The 25,539-nt window shown below is 38.5% G+C and overlaps 1 protein-coding gene across 5 annotated transcripts in view; it reads right to left on the bottom strand.

Annotated features, from left to right (window-relative positions):
• The window catches only part of ANKIB1 (ankyrin repeat and IBR domain containing 1), a 159,777-nt gene that overhangs the window by 51,469 nt on the left and 82,769 nt on the right, over positions 1–25,539 (bottom strand). For all 5 annotated transcript variants that reach the window (XM_060157021.1, XM_060157017.1, XM_060157018.1 and 2 more), the window contains 2 exons: positions 17,564–17,864; positions 3,189–3,371 (listed from right to left, as the gene is read on the bottom strand). In XM_060157021.1, the coding sequence (XP_060013004.1) occupies positions 3,189–3,371; positions 17,564–17,803 (423 nt within the window). In that variant the 5' untranslated portion in view covers positions 17,804–17,864. The remainder of the gene's footprint in view (positions 1–3,188; positions 3,372–17,563; positions 17,865–25,539) is intronic.

Raw genomic sequence — 25,539 nt, 5'->3', positions numbered from 1 at the left:
ACATACAGCAAAAAAAAAAAAAAATTTCTAAAAAAAAAAATACTGATCTTGTGACTCAATAACTTTACTTATAGGAATCTATCCTAAGGTCTAATCACAATGTGAACAAAACTGGTCAACTGCAATGTTACTTTTAAAAGTGACAAAATGCAAGGAACCCAAATATACTTTCAGGGAGTTATAGGACATCTACATGTTAGAGTAGTTAGCAGTCATTCAAAATGTTTTCCATGATGAGTCTGTGAATATCAAAAAATGTTAAGGAAAAAAAAAACTACAGGATGTAAAATGTACAATATCATCACACTGATGAAAAATGGAAGGCAAAATGTTACAAGTATTATTTATAAGTGGTAGAATAATGAATATTTTAAATTTTCATTCTGCTTCTTCTTATAAAAGGGGTGTTTGGCTGAAAAAACTTTAATTAAAAAATAAAAGAACTTCCCTGGTGGTCCAGTGGTTAAGACTCCGCGCTTCCAATGCAGGGGGCGCGGGTCTGATCCCTGGTCAGGGAACTAAGATCCCACATGCCACTCAGCACGGCCACAAAAAGAAGAAAAATTAAAGAAAAATCACTGGGGATGTTAAAAAGCTTTAAACAGGGGCAGAGCACGCACTCAATCAGTCTGCAGTGTTACTCTTTTTACAAATGATAGTAAAAACTTAATGCTGAATACATTTCATATCATACTGTATTAATAGTCTACTACACCTATATATGCATTCAGCTATACTGCCATGAATCTCTACATATTACAGGTATCCTATAACCTTAAGTAGAAAAAGAAATAAAAATTTAACCTAAACTATTCTATATAGGAATTAACTAAAAAAGGAAAAAGGGGAAATTTAACCCAACTATCCTTTAAAAAGTGCCCCCAAATCATCATATACAGTTTGCTTTTAAGCTAATTTATGAACCATACTTTGTCCTGCAAAAATCTACCAAATCCTTTGATGATTAAATTTGTAGTACTCATTCCAGTCTAGAATTTATACACTATATATAACATTGCTTCTAGAAACTGTGTTCCAAGTTCAGATTTGGGACTCCAGGTATCTTTCCTGCCTCAGCAATGAAAATCAATATTTCCTGATATTCCCAGTGGTGGCAACTGTTTATTTCCTGGTATATTTCCTAAATGTTCTTTTTCAGATTAGCCATCATTCTACCTAATTTATGTTGAACCAAATAAAATTTGACTTTAGATACATTAAGAAAGGAATAATATTGATATAAAGCAATCTGTATAGATTCTTTTTTTATAATGCACAGTTTAAAACCTAAATAGGTTACAATGGAAGAAAAATAGTCCTTGAAGGAGAAAGACATACTGCCTTCATGAACATGTAACATATTCACTCTGAATTTCTGCAATGGAACTATAACTAGGCCATGTGATGCATTTCAATACATTGCTCAGTTCCAAGCGGCCAGTACCCCTTTCTTCTGCAGAAGGGATTAAGAATGAAGGTGCCTTTCTCTTTCCTGCTGCAAAGATAAACTGCTTCTTTTTCAGATTAACACAAACCAGCAATAACCTTCAAAGCAGTCCAATACTGATACAAAGAAAGAAAAAGAAAACTAATTTAAAGAGGAATGGCAAATAAAAGTGCCTAAACACATACAAATAATAGTTATATAAGTCCTCTCAGAATCAAGTTAGCACTGAACACTGAAGAATCAGAATCGTTTTTAGAGGAAAAAATTTACTGTGTCTTATAATAATGTCTTTATTTAAGAAATATTTATGGATGCCCACTGTGCATGCAGTGTGTTAGACACTGAAAATATTCTGCTAAATAAGGCAGTTATGGTTCTGGCCCTCATAAAGTTGACAGTCTAATAAAAGAGAAAGGCAGTAAACAAGTAAACTATAAAAATATATAAACAAAATAATTATAGCATGTGATAAGTGCTACAAAAAATAAATAGGGTATATGGTAAAGAATAATGGAAGGAGAGGGGTCTACTTCAGAAAGAATGTAAGACTGCCTCTCTGCAGAACTGATATAGTCAAGAGAAAACTTGGGAGATGATTTTAGACATAAGGAACAGGAAATGCAAAAGCTTTAGTATAGTCTAGGTACTACAATTAGAGCAAAGTGTGCCAGTGAGATGATGTTGGAGAGGTAAATAGTGGCGAGACCATATAAGGTCTTATATCTGAGCAAACAGTTTGGATTTTATTCTAAGTGCTATGAAAAGTCACTCTATGGTTTAAGTGATATGATCTAATTTAAGTTTAAAAGGCACTCTGGCTACTGTGCACAAAATGGATTCTAAGGGGACGAGAACAGAAGGAAGGAGACCAGTAAGGAAACTACTATAGTAGTTCAGATGAGAAGTGAAGGTGGAGAGGACCTAGGGAGGTAGGAGTAGAGAATGGGAGGAGTAAATGGATTTAGGTTATAACCTTGGAGGTAAACTGACAGAATTCCCAGACTGCTTGGATGTGAGGAATCGAGAATGCTTGCCACATTTATGCTTGAGTGGATGGAGGTAATGTTTACTGAGACAAGGAAGACTTAAAGGAAAAACAGAAAGCAATGTCACTGAAGTCAAGGGAAGAGTGTTTCACTAAGGGAGTGGTTAATTATGTCAAGTGGTGCTGAAGAATTCAAGTAAGAAAAGCACCTACTAGATTTGGCAGCACAGTGACTCTTGATGTCCACATCAGTGCAGTTCCATCAGAGTAGAAGGGAAGAAAGTCACACTGCAATGGGCTGAAGAGTGAAGGGAAGGTGAGGAAGTTGGTATGTATAGACAGCTCCTAAGTTTTGTTTTTCTCATATGAAGATCAGAGATATGGGGCTACAAGTGAAGGGGGACAGGGACAGGGCTGGGGAAGAGTGGTCAATGGAGAGGTTGTTTTGTTTTTTAAGATGGGAGTTACCAAAGCATGTTTGTTGATAAGAGCAATCCAGAAGACAGGCAGAGACTGAAGTACAGGACTGGAGTCTTGGAGTCAGCATCTCTATTTATATGTAATTAAACATACTTACATATGCTAAAGGACAGACACCACCTCCAGGTTTTCTAGATGTATTTTCATACTTATGGCTATGTAGATCACAGGATATTTAGCATATTGCAAAGAAGACCATACAAACTGGGTTTTAAAGAAGAAAAAAATAAAATTTAATATAAAATCCATATAATTTTTTTATTAAAAAAAACTTACCTCTCGTTTGTCTAATGCAGCATATTCCGCTTCTATTTCTTCAGCTTCAGGATCTCGTGAGAATACCATTTGAGATTCCAGATTGAGGGCCAAATCTTTGTGGTGTTGCTTTTCAGCACAATCACAAGGAGTATCTTTATTCTCATTCTCAGCAAACAAGTCTCCTCCATGTTTTACTAAAAGCTAAAAAAGATTTTTTCAAAAACTTTCAACTATAGGACTTCCCTAGTGGCACAGTGGTTAAGAATCCGCATGCCAATGCAGGGGACACGGGTTCAAGCCCTGGTCCGGGAAGATCCCACATGCCGCGGAGCAACTAAGCCTGTGCGCCACAACTACTGAGCCTGTGCTCTAGGGCCCTTGAGCCACAACTACTGAAGCCGGCGCACCTAGAGCCCCTGCTCTCCAACAAGAGAAGCCACCTCGATGAGAAGCCCGTGCACCGCAAGGAAGAGTGGCCCCCACTCGCTACAACTAGAGAAAGCCCGCACGCAGCAACGAAGACCAAATGCAGCCAAAAATAAATAAATAAATTTATTAAAAAAAAAAGAAAAAAACCTTGCAACTATAGACTTAAATGACAAGTTATTTCATGCTGCCTATTAGAAAAATTTTAATAAAGTAAGCACAACAAAAATTCAACAGTATGTATCTGAAATGACAATAAAAGTTATTTAGATACCAGTGGCTTCTAATTTTAAGATTAGCAATTCTTGCTTATTAGCGTTAAGATGACTTCCTTTTGAGGCTTCCCTGGTGGCGCAGTGGTTAAGAATCTGCCTGTCAATGCAAGGGACACGGGTTCGAGCCCTGGCCCAGGGAGATCCCACATGCCGCAGAGTAACTGAGCCCGTGCACCACAACTACTGAGCCTGCGCTCTAGAGCCCGCGAGCCACAGCTACTGAGCCCGCGTGCCACAACTACTGAAGCCCGCGCCTAGAGCCCGTGCTCCCAACAAGAGAAGCCACCGCAATGAGAAGCCCTCACACCGCAACGAAGAGTAGTCCCTGCTTGCTGTAACCAGAGAAAGCCCACGCACAGCAACGAAGACCCAACGCAGCCAAAAATAAAAATAAATAATGAAATAAATTTATTAAAAAAAAAAGATGACTTCCTTTGGTTAAAAACAACAACAAACCAATTTCTTAAACTTTACAAAGAAATTCTTAAGCATTCTGTCCAAAGTTTACTTAAAAATCAATAATTTTATAGTCATTCAATGCTCTAAATTTTATACATTTCTATAAATCTTTCTTAAAAAAGAAGGACACAGCCAATACTGTTACTTTAACCACTAATACCTGGATGTCCTGACAAGGTGGACAAAAGTTTTCATTTGTATCATTCATTATCCAGCTAAACGCTGAAATAAAATTCGGTTGAGCAAATCACTGAAGCAAAACTGTTTTCAATATTCCTCCAAATAAGCAATGAGAGCAAAACTGTTTTCAATATTCCTCAAAATAAGCAATGGGAATAGCTACTGATAGCCAAGTTGGGAAGATACTCTATCAAATCTCTTGATATTTAAAGGTAGGATTTTGCCCAAGGAAATCCCACTTTTAAAATTACATGGAATAGGGACTTGTCTTGTGCACTACTGAGGTTTCTGCTGGTTTTGCAGAAGTTAAATATGTTGTTATTAAGGGCTATAGGTTCAAGTTTCCCCAGTATGTCTGCAGAGACATTAACAAGGACATGAATACCATGAAGGCCATAATCTAGGACAACCCTAAAGGACAGCCTGACAATTAGTCATGGAGCTGATTCTTTTATAGAATTCAGTCACAACCATAACAACACAGTAACAGCCACCACTTATTGTTTTCTAAGTGCTAAGCACTATGCTGGGACTTCAAATACATATTCTTACTTAATATTAACAACCCCAAGTAGCAGGGATATTGTAACATTTCAGAAGAGTTAAACAAGTTGACCGAAGTTACTCAACTAATAAGCAGTAGAACTGGGATTCAGACACAAGTTTGACCAAGTTCTTAACCATGACTGGACATTGTACTGACCCAAAGTATAGGCTGATCACAAAATAAAGAAGTCAAATGTATTCCGGGCCCACCATAAAGTTCTGGCCAGATCTTATTTATGATCTAAATGTGAATACTTTTTAGAGATTTTCATTTTTTATGTGGGTTAATAAAAATGGTAGCTTCTTTTCATTTTCTTCCAAATAATTTTATCTCCTCTCCCTCCAACAAACACATGGATCTTCCTGTAAAGTTCTTTTATTGCTTTTGGAACTGTCATCCTTAATCCTTATGGTTCCTCCACAGTCATCCCAAGAGGCCCTGATAAAATAAGGGACTTATACCAATGCCAGGCCTGGAAGCCATGGGCTAACTTGACAAGCTCAATGGATATGACTTAGGCTTCTTGCTCTAAGCCAAACGTATACCTCAGAGCTAAGATGGTTTAAAACATTTTTTAAGTTGTAAAAACAAGCAAACAAACAAACCAAGAAGAATATGAAACATAGACTTGTGGTCACCAAGCTTAAAATATTTACCCATTACATCTGGCCCTTTACAGAAAAAAAATCTGTGAAGCAATAGCTCTCAGCAGTCACTGTTGCAGCCACCTTCTAGAGCCTGAAGGCAAGCTCATATCAGCTGCTATTTACCACCTGGAACCTTTTTAGTCTAAATGTGGTCCAGGGACACCAGGGGGTTTGTTAGAAATGCTGACTCTCAGGGCTACCACCCAAGCCCCTCCCACTCCAGGCCTCTAAATCAGAATCTGATTCTCATCTCCAGGAGATTCTTATGCACATTAAAGTTTGACAAGCAATGATCCTAGACTATGGCCTGTGTGGCATGGAAACTGACATATTTATATTACCTTCTCTGTTCAATACTGGCGACTTGTATTAAGTCCACAGACTTATCATACCTATTGCAGGGTCTGTTACTGTTTTCAGCCTTTCTGCTTCACTAACACAAAACAGACTATTTGCTTCTGGCTGCTACAGAACTGAGAGCTGACTTGACTCTATGGTTCTTTGATATTCAGAGTAGCAGAAAATGAACACTGGGACGGCTTTCAAAGCCATGACTTGATTTACTTTCACAACAGATACTACCACAGAAGAGATTCTAAATATTAGCAAACAAGATAAATCATCTTTAACTTAATCACCCTACTCTTTAGCAAAAGCAAAGACAAAATTTAAGAGGCTGTGCCATTCCAGAATATTGGTAAGAGGAACATTCCAGAGTATAGACTGCATTCCTTGGCGTTTAAAAACAAACAAACAAAAAAAGGATGTGTGAGAAGTCATTGTTGAGAGTCACTGTTGACTATTTTTAGAACTTGAGACTTCTTGCCTTGATTGGTAATTCGAAAGGAGTCCCCAGATGAGTCTGATGGGAGTGGGGTGAGGGGCCACAAAAACCTGTATCTCATTGCTGCAATTGGTACCTGGACAGAAACTCATATCAGTGATGGAATGGACGGTCCATGTTTACAGCATTTGTCTTGGCAAGGAAAATCAACGTATATGCTACCTTTGGCATAGAAGCTAGCTAGCTATCACCAGTACTGCCTGACATTGGAGGATTACTGACCTTTAGGGCTTAAGGCTGGAACACAAGAAAGCAGAAGATGTCAAGATATCTGTTAAACTTTTGCTGCATAAAGTCAGGTGTTTTGCTTTTACATAATAGGGTGTTACACGTGGTTCTGAAGAGGTAGTTTTTAAATGCTTCAACCAAAGCATTCTAAGTATCATTTTCTCCACTCTCAAGCAAGGAGAACTGAATATTTTATTCAAATGTGTTTTTTAGCCTATCTCAGACACTTGGTGGCACATACAATTTTCTACCTTAAAAGAAACATACAATTATCACTATCTCAGCGCATCTGTTTATCGATTTTGCCTTCCTTTCTGTTCATAATCCCAGAGGAAGAGGGGAAGGACAGCCCTTAGTTCATGACAAATCCCTTCCCACCCCTTTGATCCATCATCCAAATGGCTGGTTGACTCTGAACAAGTCATTTAACTTCTGTAAGTCTCAGTTTACCAGGTCCATCTATAAAATGAGGCTTACATAATCTTGAGAAAAAATGTAAAAAAAGACGATTCTTAGTCTCTTCTGGTTGTAAAATTACCATTTCCTCATCTGTTTCCTCTATGATCTTGAGCACTCCATTATTCCTTTCATCTTCACTCTCTGACTTTCTACTGGCTCCTGGTACAGATGAGTCCCCTATCTTAATTCTGTTAGCCTTCTTGTCACTTCCCCAATACTTTACTTTCTCTCTTGGCCACATTTGTCAAATGAGTGACTGACACCCGCTGTCTCTCTACTTCCTCAGCAAATTACTCAATTTCTCCCAGCAATCTGACTTCTACTCTGCCCACTTGACTATAATATTCCTGAAAGTCATTAATACCTCTCAAATCCAACAGCCTTATCACTCTTGTAATTCCTTGCCCTTTCTGAAGCACATCAAATGACTGACTACCTCCTCTCCTTGAAATTCTTCTCTTGGCACCCTCGACAATGTATTATTTTGGTTCTCTTCTCTGCTTTTTTGGTTTTTGTTGTAGGCCACGTACTGTTCCCACTCCCTTTAAACAGAGGCATTCTCCAAGTTGATGTTGTGACTTTAATTCTGTAATTTTATCTATAAAGTCTTTTCCTTGGATTTCTCATCTATACCTTATCTTGCAGATAACATTTAATTCTAAATCTATATTCATTACTCCCAGTTAGTTCTAATCTTCAATAGCCTGAATACCATTTCACGTGGATAATCTAAGACCTCAATCTCCTTCTAAATGAAAACGCAAGATATTCTCCCTTCCTTCTAACCAATTCCTTCACCTCATCTCACTTAATTTTTTTTTTTCTTTTTACTACTAAAGTGTAGTTGACATACAACACCTCATCTCATTTTTAAAATATCTGTCAATTGTTAGCAGGGTTCAAAGTGAACTAGGTTCAAAACCATCCTCAGTTTACTTAAAAATAAAGTTAATTTATTTTACTCTAATTATAGATATGATAGCAGATTGTTACAGAAAATGCAAAAAAAATCAAAGAGAAAATTATATTATCCAAAGATAGCTCAACATTGTTAATATTAACATTTTAAAGTCTCCATCATTTTAAACTTTTCTCTCCCTTACTTTCTTGTATCAACTGACCAAGTCACCTAAATGCATCTGCCTCATTCTTTCCGTTTCTAATACCACCATACAAATCCAGGCCCTTTATCAGTTCACAGCAGAATTAATGCAATAAGATTCTAACTCCTGTCACTCCCTCTAGTACACTGGTTTTCAACCTTGGCTGAACACTAGAATCATCTGGAGAAGTTTAATATACTAGTGTCTGGGGGTCCACTCTCAGAAATTCCAATTTTGTCGATTTGAGATATGGTCTACACTATGGGATTTTTTGTGCAGACATGGTTACAACCACTGTTTCAGCACAAAGGTTTCCAAATTGTTTATGAATCGTCTAGGTAATCTGATAGTCATATTAGGGTGATCTAGAGTGGGGATTAAATATATGAACTCTTTACAGGTGATTCCATTCTATGTCCCACAGACTACTGCTCTAAGCCAAGGATTCTCAAACTTTAATGTGAGTATGAATGAATCACCTTGGGGTTCTTGTTAAACTACAAATTCAGACTCAGCTGATCTGAGATGAGGCCTGAGATTCTGCATTCCCAACAAGTACCCAAATTCATGCCAATGCCAGTCTGGGGACCACTGTCTGGGTAGCAAGGCTTTAAGAACCACTCCTTTAGAAGTCCCCCCTTTCAACTCTATTCTACTTTACAACCATTAGGCTAATCTTACTATATTTGCTTTCATAATAGCACTCCACCAGTCAAAAAATTTAAATGGCTCAATTTTCTATAAATAAATCCAAAATTCTTGGCATTAGTATTTCTACTTAGTATGGCTTCTATCTTCATTTTAAGTCGTCTGTCTTATCAAACCTCTGCAAAATACTTCAATCTGCATTTGTTTGAGACCTAGAACAGTGCTTCTCAAACTATAACATGCAAACGAATAACCAGTAAAACTTGCTTAAAGCATTCCTGGAGTCTACCCCCAGAGATTCTGATTTGGAATCTGGAGGTCTGTGGGGCACAAGAATTTGTATTTATAACAAGCTCCCAGGCGTTACTGATGTACAAAATGTGCTGAGGGCCACATTTTGAGTAGCCTCCTCCAAATACTTAAACTGAAATCTCATCCACTCAAATATTACTACTACCCATGAAATCTTCTGGGCTAAGTAAAATTTAAATGATGTCTCCTTCCCTTCAATGCCTATTAACAGTTAATGCCTAAATAATTAATAGCTCTTAGCATCATAATGTTTTGGATGCAATAATAAAATCATAACTTTCTTGATTAAAAATTAGAAAACTGAGGCCCAGAAACAGGCAAAGTTACTCAGTTGCTGAGCTGAGACTACAATTTCTGTATTCTTTTTACAGTTTTAAAACCCCAGGTGCTAAAAACACAATATAATTAAGTAAAACTCTTCAGTATGATTTGTGAATGATTTTTTTGGCTTTTCAATGAAGTGTGAAATACTCTGATAGCTGCCAAAGTGTCAAATAGTCCCTGTAGCTGTAAATGGAAATGTGATTTATGACCTTTGGTTTTCTAGTGACCTTTATTTGATCTAACAATGAGCAGCTACACTTAAAACTTTGAATAAGCAAGTGGAACAAGGATGCATAGGAAATATCTAAAGATAACACTCATTTAAAAAAATGCTTTTCACAAAGAGCTGAAGCACTATCAAACACAACCACCACCTCTGTCACATCAACCACTTCTTGAATCACTGTGATGGGTGAAGCACCAATATAAATAAAATGAGGCCTAATGACTAGGCTTGATCTAGGGAAGTCCGCAAAGGGGAAGAAAAATCACTAAACTTTTAATTGGGCCTTGCTAATAGACCTAACATATCATTCCTCTCCAAAGTCCATCTCTATTCCAAAGTGGAAAAACAAAAACTCAGCAACAAAGACAGAAGTGTGTTTTTTATAGTATTAAATTCTTGTAAAATTTATATTTTAATGGAGTTCCATTTTTGTGCGCTGGGCATCCATTACATAGTATTTTTTAAGTTCTTTGTATACTTAAAGCATACAGGACTTGCTACATATTGATAACGTTATTTTACATATTTAAAATAAGCTTCTATAGTGTGGAGTCATCTTTGGTTTCCTCTCCCAATCTTTGCATAATGCAGGGGTCCACTGCAAACTAAGGCCTGTGAGCCAAATCTAGCCTGCTGCCTGTTCCTGTATAGCCCACAAACTAAAAACTATTTTTACATTTAAAAATGGTTGAAAGGAATCAAAAGATTATTTAGTGATATGTGAAAATTATAAGAAATTCAAGTGGGAATGTCCATAAACAAAGTTTTAATGGAACACTGCCATGCTCACTTATACACTGTCTATGGCTGCTTTCAGGATACTGTAGCATAGTTGAGCAGTTGCCTAAAACATATGGGCTTTCACAGAAAAAAGTTTGCTTACCCTTGAAATAATTCTTTGAAATACGAAAAAATTAAAATTAAAGGGGCTTTAATTATAGTTTGCCTTAATAAATGTTCAACATATAAGCATTTCTAATTTTCAAACAATTGCAGCCCACTCCTCTTTGTGTTACTTTTATCTCATAAATAATTTTGAATGATAAATATTTTTGAAACTCCAGATTTTCCTACTCAAGGAAGTTCTGAAAAATACAAAGTGAGGATCTGATATAAGCACCTGTTGTTAGAAGGTGGCCAACAGAGATAAAAAGAAGGGGCTGGCCAAAAGCGGCAAGGAAGAGTTCTGTTCTGCAAATGAGTGGCATAAGTTTGCCGCAAAAACAAAACAAAACGAAACAAAAACAGTCCCAAGGTAAATCCAGGTATCAAGACTAGATATGGGGATAACGGTAGCATCATTAATAGGAATAAGGCAGTCAAGAGGAGGAACTGGTAGAGAAGACTGAGTACAGTTTTGGAAACAATGAATTTGAGAGACTGCTGGAATGTCCACTGTCAACTAGGCAGCAATATAACATGAGAAACTTCAGGGCTAGATATTCCATATATATATATATGTATATGTATATACAATATATATAAATGTATATATATGTATATACATATATATATAAAATATTTAGCCACTGATACTGTCACACCTGCAAGTTCCCAAAAGAACTCTATGATTAAGATGTTTTTAATCCAGCCCTGCACCAATGGCTTCGCAATTCCACATCTCCAATTTATTAATCAAACACCATTTGTGAGGCAATGTCACGGGCCCCATTGGTGTTTCTCTATTTGAATGGTTGCTGAATATTTACCTATGCTTTGACAACCTCCACTGATGTGGAATGAGGGAAAAAAAACACAACCACCTTCTCTCCCCAGTACAAACTCACACTCAGTGTGGATAATCACAAAGCCTCCACAGGCTGACAGATGAAAAGAAATGGGCAGTCAACACAAACATTGAGCCCTCTTTGTGGTGTCAAGGCAGCAGGTGGGGGAGGGAGGAGAGAGGAGATGATCCCCCTCTCCTGGTTGAAGGCATCACTGAAAAGTACAGGGAAGGGGCCAGCTGTGTCGAGAGGGAGGATGCTAAGAACCTGGTCATCTATGTGCATGTTCCCCAAAGTCACAGGTCAGGAGTCCTTAGCACACTGCTGCAGAGGGATCTGCCTTTGATGGCTCAGAACCGGCATGATCTCTTTTACATTAATTGTGTGTGTGTGTGTGCGTTGTGTGTGTGCATGCGTGCACGTGTGTGTTTGAGGGTGAGGTTTTAAGACTAATCCACGGGATGGATTTTTTCATTCAAATAGAATGGTCTGTGGTGGACCCAAGATTATACAGCAGGAAGATAAAGGCATTTAGCTCTGAACCCTAATATTGTCTCTGCTCCCCACTCTCCTGCAAGAATTCCACCTTCTACTCATCTGACCCAGCCTCACGGGGGCTTGGCTGGGAAGTGTGGAGCGAGGGGGAGGGGAATGGGATCACACACCCTCAGCCAGCAACTGGTATGCCTGCACACAACAGTGCTCTAGACATACGTGCTGCATGAACGAATTTGTGACTTAGTCACTGATCTCTTCTCGTCACTTTTTAGCAACTTTCCCAAAGGGAGAGCAAAGCCTTCTCATCCCACTCTTCCCTTCTCCCCAGCATGGAAATGCCTTGGAATTTCTGCCCTTGCGTCAGGATAGAGGTGGGATGCTCAGAGGTGGGGACTCCTGGCTACCTGCCCCAGGCTGCTCTGGCCTTAGCTGGTCCTGGGGTGGAGGCCACCAGGGAACTGTGAGTGCGAGGAGGTCAACTTCAGCTCCTCAAAACATGGGAGTCTCCCGTCCCCAAGAGACCTTCTCAATCTTCGGGACTGTTGGGCTGTGAACTGGTCAAGAGAGGTATATGGTCCAGCTCCTGACTCAAGACCCCTGCTTGAGCAGCTGGATGAGGAGGGACGGCAGATATGCCTAATGGAACCAGCCACAGAGGAAGCGCAAAGTGGCGTTTCACCCAGGAACACAGTCAAAACACGCAGGCAGGCGGGTAAGCAGTGTGAGGCAGCTCATCAGGCATGGTTTAATTTCTTCTTGGCGATGCCTTCTGCTTTATTTTCAATACAATCAGGACAAGGTGTATCCAGAAGTCACCCTACCACCTGGTACCTGGTGCAGCATCACTTGAGGTCTATTACAATGCAGCTTAGTGCCCACTCGAGCACCCCTGAGGCCCCCCACAGGGCAGCATGCATCGGTTTCTGATGTCTGTTAGGGGCAGTCTGGCCCACATGGGCCCGAAGCCAGAATAGTCTGCAAGTGACAGTGCCCAGAGCACAGAGACAGGCAGGAGGCCCATATGTGAATGTGGGATTTGGGAGAAGAGCAACAGGAGGGCTCCTGCCAGCCCCTCATGTTAGCTCAAATACCTCAAACTCAATAATCACAGTCCATCTTTCCTCCTCTCCCTGGATTATTTCCTTAGCCTCGCCCCTCCTCCAGAACATCAGAAGAACTTTCTGCACTTGAGCTTGACTTGAGGGAAGGAGAGAATTTCGATTAGCAAAGAGGACAGGTGAGGGTGTGGTGATTAAAGGTGAAGGCCCCTGCCCTCTGCTCCTGAATCACCCCTCTCCTGGTGGAGGGAGGGGGTGGAAAGAGTGGGTTCTGGCCAGGAACCATTCACCAAGTAGCTGGAAACATCTGCCCTGAGCAGGTCCACCTAGGGCTCTACAGAGGGTGCAGCGAGCATGGTCTGGCTCCCCCAGTTTGTGCCACCCCAAGTGCCCACTGGGGGAGGACAGGGCAGAGAATGCCATCTGGACACAGGCTCTCTCTCACCCCCTGATCTTCTCAGGTGACTGTCAGGTCAGAGAGCCGCCCTCTTCAGATAATACAGCTCAGGTGAAAGAGGCTTAGGTGGGTCTCCATGGTAACCACCAATCAGGAACTGAGCCGCCTCCAGGGTTCATCAGAGGAACTGTGGTTCCAGCCTCTGGGGGACACACACACACACACACACACACACACACACCACAAACACCAGTCACACACACACACCACAAACACCAGTCCAGGGTGCATCCCTTTTCTGGCCTATGTTTTTTTCTCTCAGCACAACTTCTGAGAGATAGAAAGAGAGGAAAAAGCATGAGGCAGCAGCCAGCAGCACAAGAGAAAAAGGAGGGAGGCGTTTAGATTCAGTCTTCCCTCTACCCTGTCCTCCTGTGGCTGCTGAACCTCCTGCGTTTCCCTGAAGAGATCCAGACACTCTCTTCTCCCAGACTAGGAAGCAGAAAACAGGACCCCCGCGGGACCTTTCACCTGCACAGAGCTGGACCTCAGAAATCCCTGGTCCGGGAAGATCCCACATGCCAGGGAGCGGCTAGGCCCGTGCACTGCGGCTGCTGAGCCTGTGCTCTAGAGCTGGCGAGCCACAACTACTGAAGCCTGTGCGCCTGGAGCCCATGCTCTGCAGGGGGAGAGGCCACCGCAGCAAGGGTCCCAGGCCCCCCCACACACAGCGTGCAGCAATGGGGGGTGTCCCCCACTCACCGCAACTAAAGAAAGCCTGCCCACAGCAACAAAGACCCAATGCAGCCAAAAATAAATAAAATAAATAAATTTAAAAAAAAGATACTTTTATGTTATGTTCTGTGTGTGTATGTGTGCGTCCCTTTAGCTGACTATGGAACACAATTATTACAGAGAGAGGGGGAAGTTTGTAAACATTTCATTTATATGGTTCAAAATAATGAGCCATAGGAAAGTATGTGTTTAAATGCACATATGAAATTGTCTGCTGTTGACTTTATCAGCTCTGTCCTTAAATAAACACACAGAGAGAAAAACATCAACAACTGGAAAAGACGTATCTCCATAGATATGTCCTCAAGAGTTAAAAAAAATAGCTTGGCCTTAAGCATGGAGTAAAATAATCAATTTAACCTCAAAGGCTAGACACTGAAAATGGGATATATTTTACTGCAATCACAGATTAAGAGAAAATTAGCACTAAAAGGGGTCTTTTGAGATAACTGTGATAGTTTCCTATTGGATGGTTGACACTGATAATCTCAAAGAAGTTGAGTGATTCGCTCAAGGTCTTACAGACAGTCTCTGTGAGGACCAAGACTAGAAACCAGTGCCCTATATGCCATACTATGATAGCTTAGCTTAATGAAAAAAATTAGTAAATATCTGATAACAGTCTTTTACTCAACCCAAACCCTTTATATCATGCTTGGTACCAATGAGCACAGTGAATGTTAGAAGACCTTATACAAACACTAAGACACTTGAGGACTAATTCTCTAAGAAGTACAGTTATATAGTAGGTTATGTATTTCAATGTATTTGTTTTACTCACTAGAACTAGAACACATAAGGCCTCTGGAAATTAATGTACACTTCCCTGTGAAACTCTTCTGGTTTAATTAACAGTAAACATTATCAAAAGTCATTTAAGACCTAAGGCTGGGTATACAGTCAAGTATATATAAGAGATTTAAGATAGCTTTATATGGGTAAAATGATGTGCTAAAATCTGTTGATGACAACTAGAATAAATGCAATGAAGGTATTTATAGGGCTCTATTTGAGGGGTTTTACATTAAGTCAAAGAGCTCTTCTGAACACAAAAAAATGAAAACAGTCATTAAATGGTGTGGTTTGTATAAAGTGATTTGCTGACAGATCAAACAGTTAAAACTTACACATACATTCACACCAAGCAAATCATCAGGCCTGTCAGTTCAGAATAAACCTGGTACTAATTTCCTTCACTGAGCAAAAAACAATGTTGGTAAAAACACCACATTCAGTTTTTAAAAATAATTTAATAACATGTCATTGCAAACATACTTCAAAATGAACAACTACTAAAGCAATGCTTATAGAGAATTTTTGGAAGCAAGATATTAAAACAGCAGTTTAAGAGCATTACTATTACGATCAAGAATAAGATACTTTCTACTCTAATTCACTTGAGAAATATGATGCAGTCCCGTCAACAATGATGAGTCACTATAGGCAGTGATTCTTTCATAAGAGGTGGGCATAGAACAATATACAAAAAGACTTGTGTAAAAAGCCTTCAGGAATTCTGCCCATAGCCTCCCTCCCGCAAAATCCTAGAACATCCTTCCACCACACCGTGAATCAAAGTTAGAAAGCAAAGCTTAAAATTAGTTTCAAGTTAATGACTGTCACTAATTAACTAGTGGGCAAAGGTGACACAAACCCAAGAGATGAAATGACAAAGATTCTAAAAGATTAATAAGTATCACAAACAACAGCAATACACACAAGATAAGATCAGAAAGGTTCTAGAAGTGAAAATAACTGACACTTCAGATACACTAAAGAAATCATATAAATGGCCATAACCTTTTTTTTTTTTAGATTTATTTTTGGCTGCAGTGGGTCTTCTTCGCTGCACGCCAGCTTTCTCTAGTTGTAGCGAGTGGGGGCTACTCTTTGTTGCAGTGTGTGGGCTTCTCACTGCAGTGGCTTCTCTTGCTGAGGAGCACAGGCTCTAGTCGCACGGGCTTCAGTAGTTGCAGCACATGGGCTCAGCAGTTGTTGCACGCGGGCCCTAGAGCTCGGGGGCTTCAGTAGTTGCAGCACGCAGGCTCTAGGGTGTGCGGGCTTCAGTAGTTTTGGTGTGTGGGGTCAGTAGTTGTGGCTTGCGGTCTCTAGAGCGCAGGCTCAGTAGTTGTGGCACATGGGCTTAGTTACTCCGCAGTATGTGGGGTCTTCCTGGAGCAGAGACTGAACCTGTGCCCCCTGCATTGGCAGGAGGATTCTTAACCACTGTGCCACCAGGGAAGTCCCTAAATGGCCATAACCTTTTAACACGAGTAAGAAAGTGAAGGACCTTCATGTTTTTTGGTATATTTATCAATTTAGAAATATAAAGTTTATATAGATGAATAATATTAAGGAAATACTAAATTTTCAGATATGTATTTTAATCTGATTAATATATATTTAATCTGGATCACTGATTTTCCAATAAAGTCCTACATTTTTGGTAACTGGATACTCTGTGATTCAATCTATAATTCTCCCCACTGAAACTTAAGTACATCTATACAAAAGAACTTCTAAGAATTATGTATGGACTGACCTCTACATAGCTGAGAGAAACCTGTTCTTCTGTATGTAGAGTAGTGATGACAGTACAAAGAGTAATGATTTCTTAGCTTAGTTAAGATCCTACACTATATGGTTGATTTTATCTAAGCCTGTTGTTAGATATTTATATATATATATGAAAAACATATATGGAAAAACTCAATTACAATATAGTATTCAGGCACTTTAATGCAGACTACACAGAAAAAAACAGCACATTTTAATATATATATGTTTTTAAAAGACCCCAATAAATGTATTCATTAATATTTATCAATTGCTTAGGGAACTGATCAATTCTATATACAGCTAAAGGTCCCACTTGTCAAGATTTGCCAAATGTATAAATTTTATAAGTTGGCTTCTAAAAATAAGCAAAAAATGTAAAACATATCTCTACTAAAACTATTACTCTCAATATGATAGAGTTTGTATGATGACTGTTATCTTCAGGAATGTTAGCAAATTTTCAATTGCTCCTAATTCCATTTTATTTCCAAGGATGAATGTTTATGGGTTTGTTTTCCCTAAAACAAGGGCTCCTGATTCTTTTAGAACCACAAAAGGGACAGAAATGACTAGCTAAATTAACTGTTAAGATAAGTAAAACAAAACTGATTATTACACATTACCAAGACACAGATTTTACCATGCAGAATATTAAAAAAAAAAACACCACCAAAGTTTTACCTCTACACAGGTTTTCATCCCTGAGGCAGCAGCATAGTGCAGGGGTGTGTTCTTTTTGTTATCAACTGCATCAACAGCTGCTCTCTCATATTCGCCTTGGTCAAGTTTTGCTCCTTTCCATCTTAAAATCATCTGCAGACAGTCTGCTCTTCTAAAATCATCTTCCGCGGGGCGTGCTAAGCGAGGATGAAGGGCTCCTTCCGATATCATAATTTGAGGGCCCATACATAACAAATGCATAGATGTTTCATTGTGCACATTCCGTTTATTTGGATTTCCATCTCTACCAAAAAGAAAGGTCCTAAAATGGTAAAGGAAAAGGATGAAAATCAGTTTTTTCCTACCTTGAAATAGTACACAGAAGATACATTTAAGAGGTAACCTCTACTTTTAAGCTGCTAATCCAATTTCTATTGAAGCACTGTTTCAAAATACATTGAATGACTAATTCTTAGTTATAAAAAACTCCATTCTAGAATAATAATACCAAAAAACCAAAGTTGCATATCTTTACAGTATTTGCTAATTAAAGAGAAAAAGGCATAGGAAGAAAAAAGAAAGGTAAGGAAAAGGAAAATGAAAGAGAAGTGAAGAAACAAGGAAGATAAAAAGGAAGGGAAGGAAGAAGGAAAGGAACCGAAAGGGCCACTTACAGACTAATATGTCAGTTAACATAAATGCCTTAGGTACAGTATTAAACATACCACACCAATTTTTTTTGTTTATTGCTCTGCTCTATTTTTTTTCTTGAGTACATATTTACTTAATAAGGATGGTGACAATATAAGCGAAGCAAGCAATGCATAAGTCTGGGAGCTAGTGGGAACGTTAAATGTTAAATCTAGGAAAAATTTCTCTACCTAAGTCTTTGGCTAGGCTTTGAAAGAATAAGGCACATATTACACGGTGTAATACTTTTTGAGGGGAGTAAGCTATGGTTAGTTCTGGGAGAAAAAGATCTAATTCCAAGGTGGCAGCCCTTACCAATGGTAGGTCTAGGTGAGCTGCCTTAGCTACTGCCAAACCCAGATCTGAGAGTTGTGCCTAGCATCCATGCCTAGCATCCACTACATCCTTGAGCTAGGGTCAATGGATTAATATTTGAGCCAGTTCAGTGGCCATAATAGGATACTGGAAAATAAGTTGGATAAAACCTACTAAAATACAGTCAGCCTGTACTAAAAAACACAAATATACTATGAAATGGGCATACAGTCCCATATCTGAAGATGAATCACATTTACTGCGGAGGGCTGGTATCATTTGCGTTCCTATGTCCAAGTGCAGAAGAGCAATGGGAAGGAAGCAGAGTCAAACTCTTAAATCCTAGATTCATCTGAATTGTTTTTAGGTTAGTTTCAGCTTAGAACAAGAAAAAACAAAAACCCTGACCAAAAAGGAACTAGGATGGGCTTTTCAATTTGAATGAGTTAGCCAAGGTGGAACGCTCTTATCAGAAAAAGGCTGAGTAAGTTGTCCTAAAGTAGTAGAAGGTCCCAGACAACTTTCAGAACAACTCTGCATATTTCCTGTTTTTATAATTCAAGATTCTACACAGCTCGGCAATATAGCCCTTCAAAACTAGCCTGAAAGTAAGACATGAAGTCTCTGAAGCAGAAACAAATGAAATATTATTACTTGTAATAACCATGCCAGTCCCTCATAACCCAACTCTTACCACCGGGGTAATGCAATCCAAGCCCGATCAGACATCACAGTACAATACATGTACTGGGGTCTGCACTGTGGGCGAATGTGACAGGCAGACTAATGTCCCCACCCCAAAGAGGTTTATGTCCTAATTCCTGGAACCTGTGAATATGTTACCTTACACGGTAAAAGGGACTTCGCAGATAAGATTAAGTTAAGGTTCTTGACATTGGGAAATTATCCTAGATTATCCAGGTGGGCCCAATGTAATCTTGAGTCCTTAGAAGAGAAAAACAGGAGGGTGAGAATCAGAGAGATATTCGAAGATGCTATGCTTCTGTCTTTAAAAATGGTAGAAGGGGTCACAAGCCAAGAAGTGCAGGCAGCTTTTGGAAACTGGGAAAGGTAAGGTAAGGGATTCTACCCAGGAGCCTGCAGAAGGAATACAGCTCTGCCAAAACCTTGAGTTTAATCCAGTGAAACCATTTGAGACTTCTGATCTCCAGAGCTTTAAGATAGTAAATTTGCGTTAAGTCACCAAGTTTGTGGTAATTTGTTACAGCAACAATAGGAAGTTAATAAAGCAATTAGCTGCAAAAATAAGACTCTGGAAGGCTTGTATAGCAGACCTCCTCCCCTCTGGAGATGGGGGGAGGTGGGGAGAGAAGCGGGTGGGGGGGTGTCAGAGTGGGGGAACCTATCCTTGAGTGTGAACAAATTGTCCTAGGGAAGATCCTGGGTTCTTATGGTTTGGAATGTAAAATATGTTTCTGGGCAGAAGATAAGACTAGCATCTCTGAGTCTTACAACTTAGGGAACATCTCAATGGTCTTAGGTCTCATCCACACCTTATTCAAATGTAAACATGTATCTCCTGAGAGGTAAACCTCTCTGGAGTTCTCAATCTCTACTCAGTCAAAGTTTAACTTCCAAGGCTTGTCTTTTAAGCCCAGGTCCCAAGTTCTGATAAAATTTGCTCAGAAAACCCTAACTGTGCATATTTTCTCTACAGTCCTACATAGCCTTTATGGCCTTCTGACCCCTGCAGTACATTTGTAGGCTCTTCATTGCTTGCTCTGCTCTTTGGTTCCCCAAGACCTGACCTAGCCATCTAAACAAACCCAGCCGTACTTAGAAGCCTCTTTACACAAGGCGGCCTCCTCCAGTGGCATTTGGTCATTCCCTTCTTTGTCTTCCTATAATATTCTAATTACATAATTCATTACATTGTATCATAGTTACTTTCTTACATATCTTTTCCCTTCTCCCACTTGGTTTACAGCCTTCTATGGCAGGGTCTATATCCTGTTCTTTCTTGAATCCCCAATACAGTGTCAGACACAGAGCAGACTCTTGCTATGATTTTGACAGATGAACTGAATGAATATTACTTTTATTGGGAATATATTAAGATAGAATTGTAGATCTCTCAAGCCAGCAGTGTAGCCGACTGGTAAAGAACATGGTATCTAGTACAGACTGCCAGACTCTAATCCCAGTTCTGTCACTTTTTAGCTATATGATCTTACACAAGTTACATAATAGCTAACATATATATTATATATATATAATCAACATAAATATATACCTAATATATGTAATATATATAACCAACTAATATATGGTTGATAGTCTTTGACCAAGTAAACCTACTCCTGGAATTTATCCTAAAGGAAATAACTTAAAGAATAAAAATCTATAGGAACAATGACATTCAATATACTGTTATTTTGAATAGAAAAATCTGTAGTAACTTAAATGTCTGATTATAGGAAAAATGGGAAACATAAATCATGGTCTTTCTATACAATAGAAAATTATAAAGTCATTGAAAAGTCTATCTATGAACACTTATAGCTAAAACTAGAAGGGAACAAGGAATAATTCTAACAGTTGTTTAAGGGAGGCAGGAATGTGAATAGTTTTATTTATTTATATAACCATAATGTTGCTTCATAGTTTAAAAGAAAAAAAAAGGAAAAATATTTTCCCTAAGTCAACAACTGATGATAATATTCTCAGTGATATCTCCCTGTATTTATAATGGTTAAATTATAGTGGATTATAATGAATAACAAAAATCTAGACAATACTCTAAAAATGTGTTCAAGATTAAAACTTCTTCTAAGAGGCATTATTAAGAATAAAAAAGATTTCATATTCTTAAAAATTTAATTTAGAAATAAATTATTAAAATTAATTCAGAGTCTATAAGATTCTGTACAACCACATTTATTTAGCCTTTCCTATCACTATTTCCAATATATCATTTATTTTCTCTTTTAGTTTGTTCAGGAGAGAAACAAACCATGGAATTTAATACAAGGAATTATCAGCACGGAATTTAATACAAGTTGGAAGGATGTCAGCTGATACGGAGAAAGCTCTCTTTCTCTATCAATCTCTCTGTCATTAAACAATTCTAGATCCTCCCCAATAGAGGGAAGAGATGGTGTGATAATTTTGCAAATGTTCTTATACCCAATCTGCCAGACTCTGATTAATCAAACCAAACAAACGTTATTATTCTGAAGTTAAAGTATTAAAATAGCTTCTTTATACATATTTATTCAGGAAAGATTCGCAAATTTATTAGACATAGTATAATACCGGCATAAATATTTTGTACTAAAACTGTAAAGCTGGATATTCTAATTTTATTGATTCATATTACTACTTTTTTATTATGTTTAATTTAAAAAGTAGTATCTTCTTTAATTTACATGAATGAATAAACAGAACTATAAATTTATAATTGATATGTAAGTTTTAGATAGGCACCTTTCTATAACTATGCCAGTAAGTATGAAGTATATTTTACTACTTGCATATAAGGTTAATTCTGGAACAAGGACAGGAGATAATTGGCAGGAAGATGGAATAAGGAAAACATTAACCTGGAAAAAAAACTCCCTTTCATTTGACCCTAATAACCCATCCAGAAGCCATCTGTTTTTCTAGATTCTTTCACTGTTAATTATCAAACAGTCAGTTTATATCTGCTACCTATATTTCTTCTACATTTAATCTCCACTTCAGTATGACCCTATTCTGAGCACTGTACTAAAATTGCACTCTTTCACATCACTAAGAATTTCCTAAGAGCTAAATTCTTATCACTGTCCTCAATTCTTGTTTTTAATCTGAAACTGCTAATAATCCATTTATATCCTGACCTCTGTATCACCTCGGTTTCCGTAACTACACTTTTTTTTTTTTTGCGGCACGTGGGCCTCTCACTGCCATGGCCTCTCCCGTTGCGGAGCACAGGCTCCGGACACGCAGGCTCAGCGGCCATGGCTCACGGGCCCAGCCGCTCCGCAGCATGTGGGATCCTCCCGGACCGGGGCACGAACTCGTGTCCCCTGCATCGGCAGGCGGGCTCTCAACCACTGCGCCACCAGGGAAGCCCTACTACACATCTTTTTAACAGACCTCTTAATTTTTTTCAGTACAATCTTTTACCCATGAAGATGGCTTCACTTTCCTATCCCCTTACTGGAAGCAAATTCACTTCCTGAATCTATTTACTTCTCCATACACATTCCCTCCTTTCAGAGAGCACATCTACTCTTAAAGTCACTTATCTTTCAATGGTTTCTATGAATACACTTTGTAAGCTGTAAACTTTTATCAGAACCCAAATAATAGACTGTGGTAGCAGAATCATGGTTTCTCTCAAAGGGCTTCTACTATCATTTCTGTGATAATTCTTAATTCTCTTTCACCCTGTCTAATGTGACCTTTAGACCATATTCTAACTTCTCAGAGTCCCATTTCTCTTGCATATTTCATCATTATATCATATTCAGTTGAGCTCCCCCCAAAATAACAGTCTTCTCTCTTAGGGCCTCAGTTTCTTGCCGTAACACTCTTATCCTCCCAGTCACTTAACATACACATACACTTTCAGTTGCTTTTAAAACTTTTCTTCCATGCAACATTATTTTTGAGCAGTCGTTGTTTGCCAGGTACTATTTTAGAAGTTAGGCATATGGTTAAGAAAACAGATTAACTCCCTGCCCTTATAGTGTTTGCATACAAGGGAGGTTAGGAGAAAAGAACTACATTGAACAATTTAAAAGAATTTAATAACTCCTGAAACATGAGTCAAAAAAATAGATATCAATAACTGGAAACTCTATTTTAATTCTCAAAGTTTAGTATTAACATATGCTTTGATAAAGACATGCTTTAATAAAGATTTTATATTTTACTTATACCAAAAGACAGGCTCCTTTTATTTCCAAGGAAGCACAAGAAGCTATCCTGTAAAATCTAAGGAATAAGCACTCTAATTCCCCATTTTATACATGACTTTCCTAAGAAGCTACAACTAATGAACTGTATATCCAAACTAGAACATGCTGACTCCAAAGTCTAAACAGTCTTTTTGCTACATTAAGTAGTAACTATTTATGAATATGAATTTAGTTTCCCATGAAAGAAGCACTGTGATATGGTATAATGTAAACTAGGTTCAGAGAGATACAGAGGCAAACTAGCTCCTAAACTGTAAACTACCCTTCTTTTGCTGTATTATTCTGCCTGAGAAGAGGGGAAAGTGATGCCTGCTGTTGCAGGTACCATAAAGCTAAAGGAAATGGGGATAAAATAAGGCCTTACTGCAAATGGGTAATTTACTTTAAGGGAACTAAAGTATTTTGTCTCTGGCTAGGTATATTCCTTTGTATACCCATATATGTCATGTGTCAGGAATCTAGGCAAGCTTAGCCAGGGTCTATACTGAAGCTAGCAGGCAGGTATGCCAGATTACATGAGGCAGCATGAGAAAATACTGGCCATCAATCTGTTAGAAAGTTTAAGCAAGGTTACACATGGTGAAATAACTGAAGCTATCTAAAACACAAATAGTTAAAACAGAGTTGGTATTTTACTTAATGATGATGCGTAAATGCTATTTATCCTTATTCTACATGACATAGTGTTAAGAAGAATAATTTAATTCCAAAATCAACTAATCATTTAAAATAATCATGATTTGTCATTTTCTCTGTACTACGTAAATAAATTTTGAAAAACAAAAGATACACAGATTAAAGAGATGAGAGTTGCTTATTCTTAGGAAAGGAGAGCAATAAGGTAATTTCTGATTCTAGTATAGGATTTTAAAGGCTTTAATAAAGAAATTATGAGCCACTGATCTCCAAACAATTAAGAACAAAGAAAACACCAGAGACAGGTGTCTAAAGTCGTATTAAGCCCACAGACACCCCAAAACACACCACTTGACGTGGCCCTGCCCAACAGAGGGACAAGATCCAGCTCCGCCCACCAGAACACAGTCCCCGCCACCAGGAAGCCTACGCAAGCCACTGGACCAACCTCGCCCACTGGGGGCAGACACCAGAAGCAAGAGGAACTACAACCCTGCAGCCTGACAAAAGGAGACAAAACACAGTAAGTTAGTAAAAAATGAGAAGACAGAGAAATATGTTGCAGACAAAAGAGCAAGATAAAAACCCACAACAAAATGAATGAAGAGGAAATAGGCAATCTACCTGAAAAAGAATTCAGAGTAATGGTAGAAATGATGATCCAAAATCTTGAAAATAGAATGGAGAAAATACAAGAAATATTTAACAAGGATCTAGAAGAACTAAAGAACAAATGAACAGTGATGAACAACACAATAAATGAAATTTAAAATATACTAGAAGGAATCAACAGCAGAACAACCGAGGTGGAAGAAAGGATAAGTGACCTGGAAGATAAAATAGTGGAAATAACTACTGCAGACCAAAATAAAGAAAAAAGAATGAAAAGAATTGAAGACAGTCACAGGGACCTCTGGGACAATATTAACGCACCAACATTTCAATTATAGGGGTCCCAGAGGAAAAAGAGAAAGAGAAAGGGTCTGAGAAAATATGTGAAGAGATTATAGTGGAAAACTTCCCTAACATGGGGAAGGAAATAGTCAATCAAGTCCATGAAGCGCAGAGTCCCGGACAGGATAAACCCAAGGAGAAACAAGACGAGACACGATTAACCAAGCTAACAAAAATTAAATACAAAGAAAAAATATTAAAAGCAGCAAGGGAAAAGCAACAAATAACATACAAGGGAATCTCCATAAGGTTATCAGCTGATCTTTCAGCAAAAACGCTGCAGGCAAGAAGGGAGTGGCAGGATATAATTAAAGTGATGAAAGGGAAAAAACTACAACCAAGATTACTCTACCCAACAAGGTTCTCATTCAGATTTGATGGAGAGATCAAAAGCTTTACAGACAAGCAAAAGCTAAGAGAATTCACGAACACCAGACCAGCTTTGCAACAAATGCTAAAAGAACTTCTCCAGGT

This window comes from Lagenorhynchus albirostris, chromosome 8 (assembly GCF_949774975.1).
Source record: "Lagenorhynchus albirostris chromosome 8, mLagAlb1.1, whole genome shotgun sequence".
Lineage (NCBI taxonomy): Eukaryota > Metazoa > Chordata > Mammalia > Artiodactyla > Delphinidae > Lagenorhynchus > Lagenorhynchus albirostris.
This window is presented reverse-complemented; position numbering and strand designations above follow the sequence as displayed.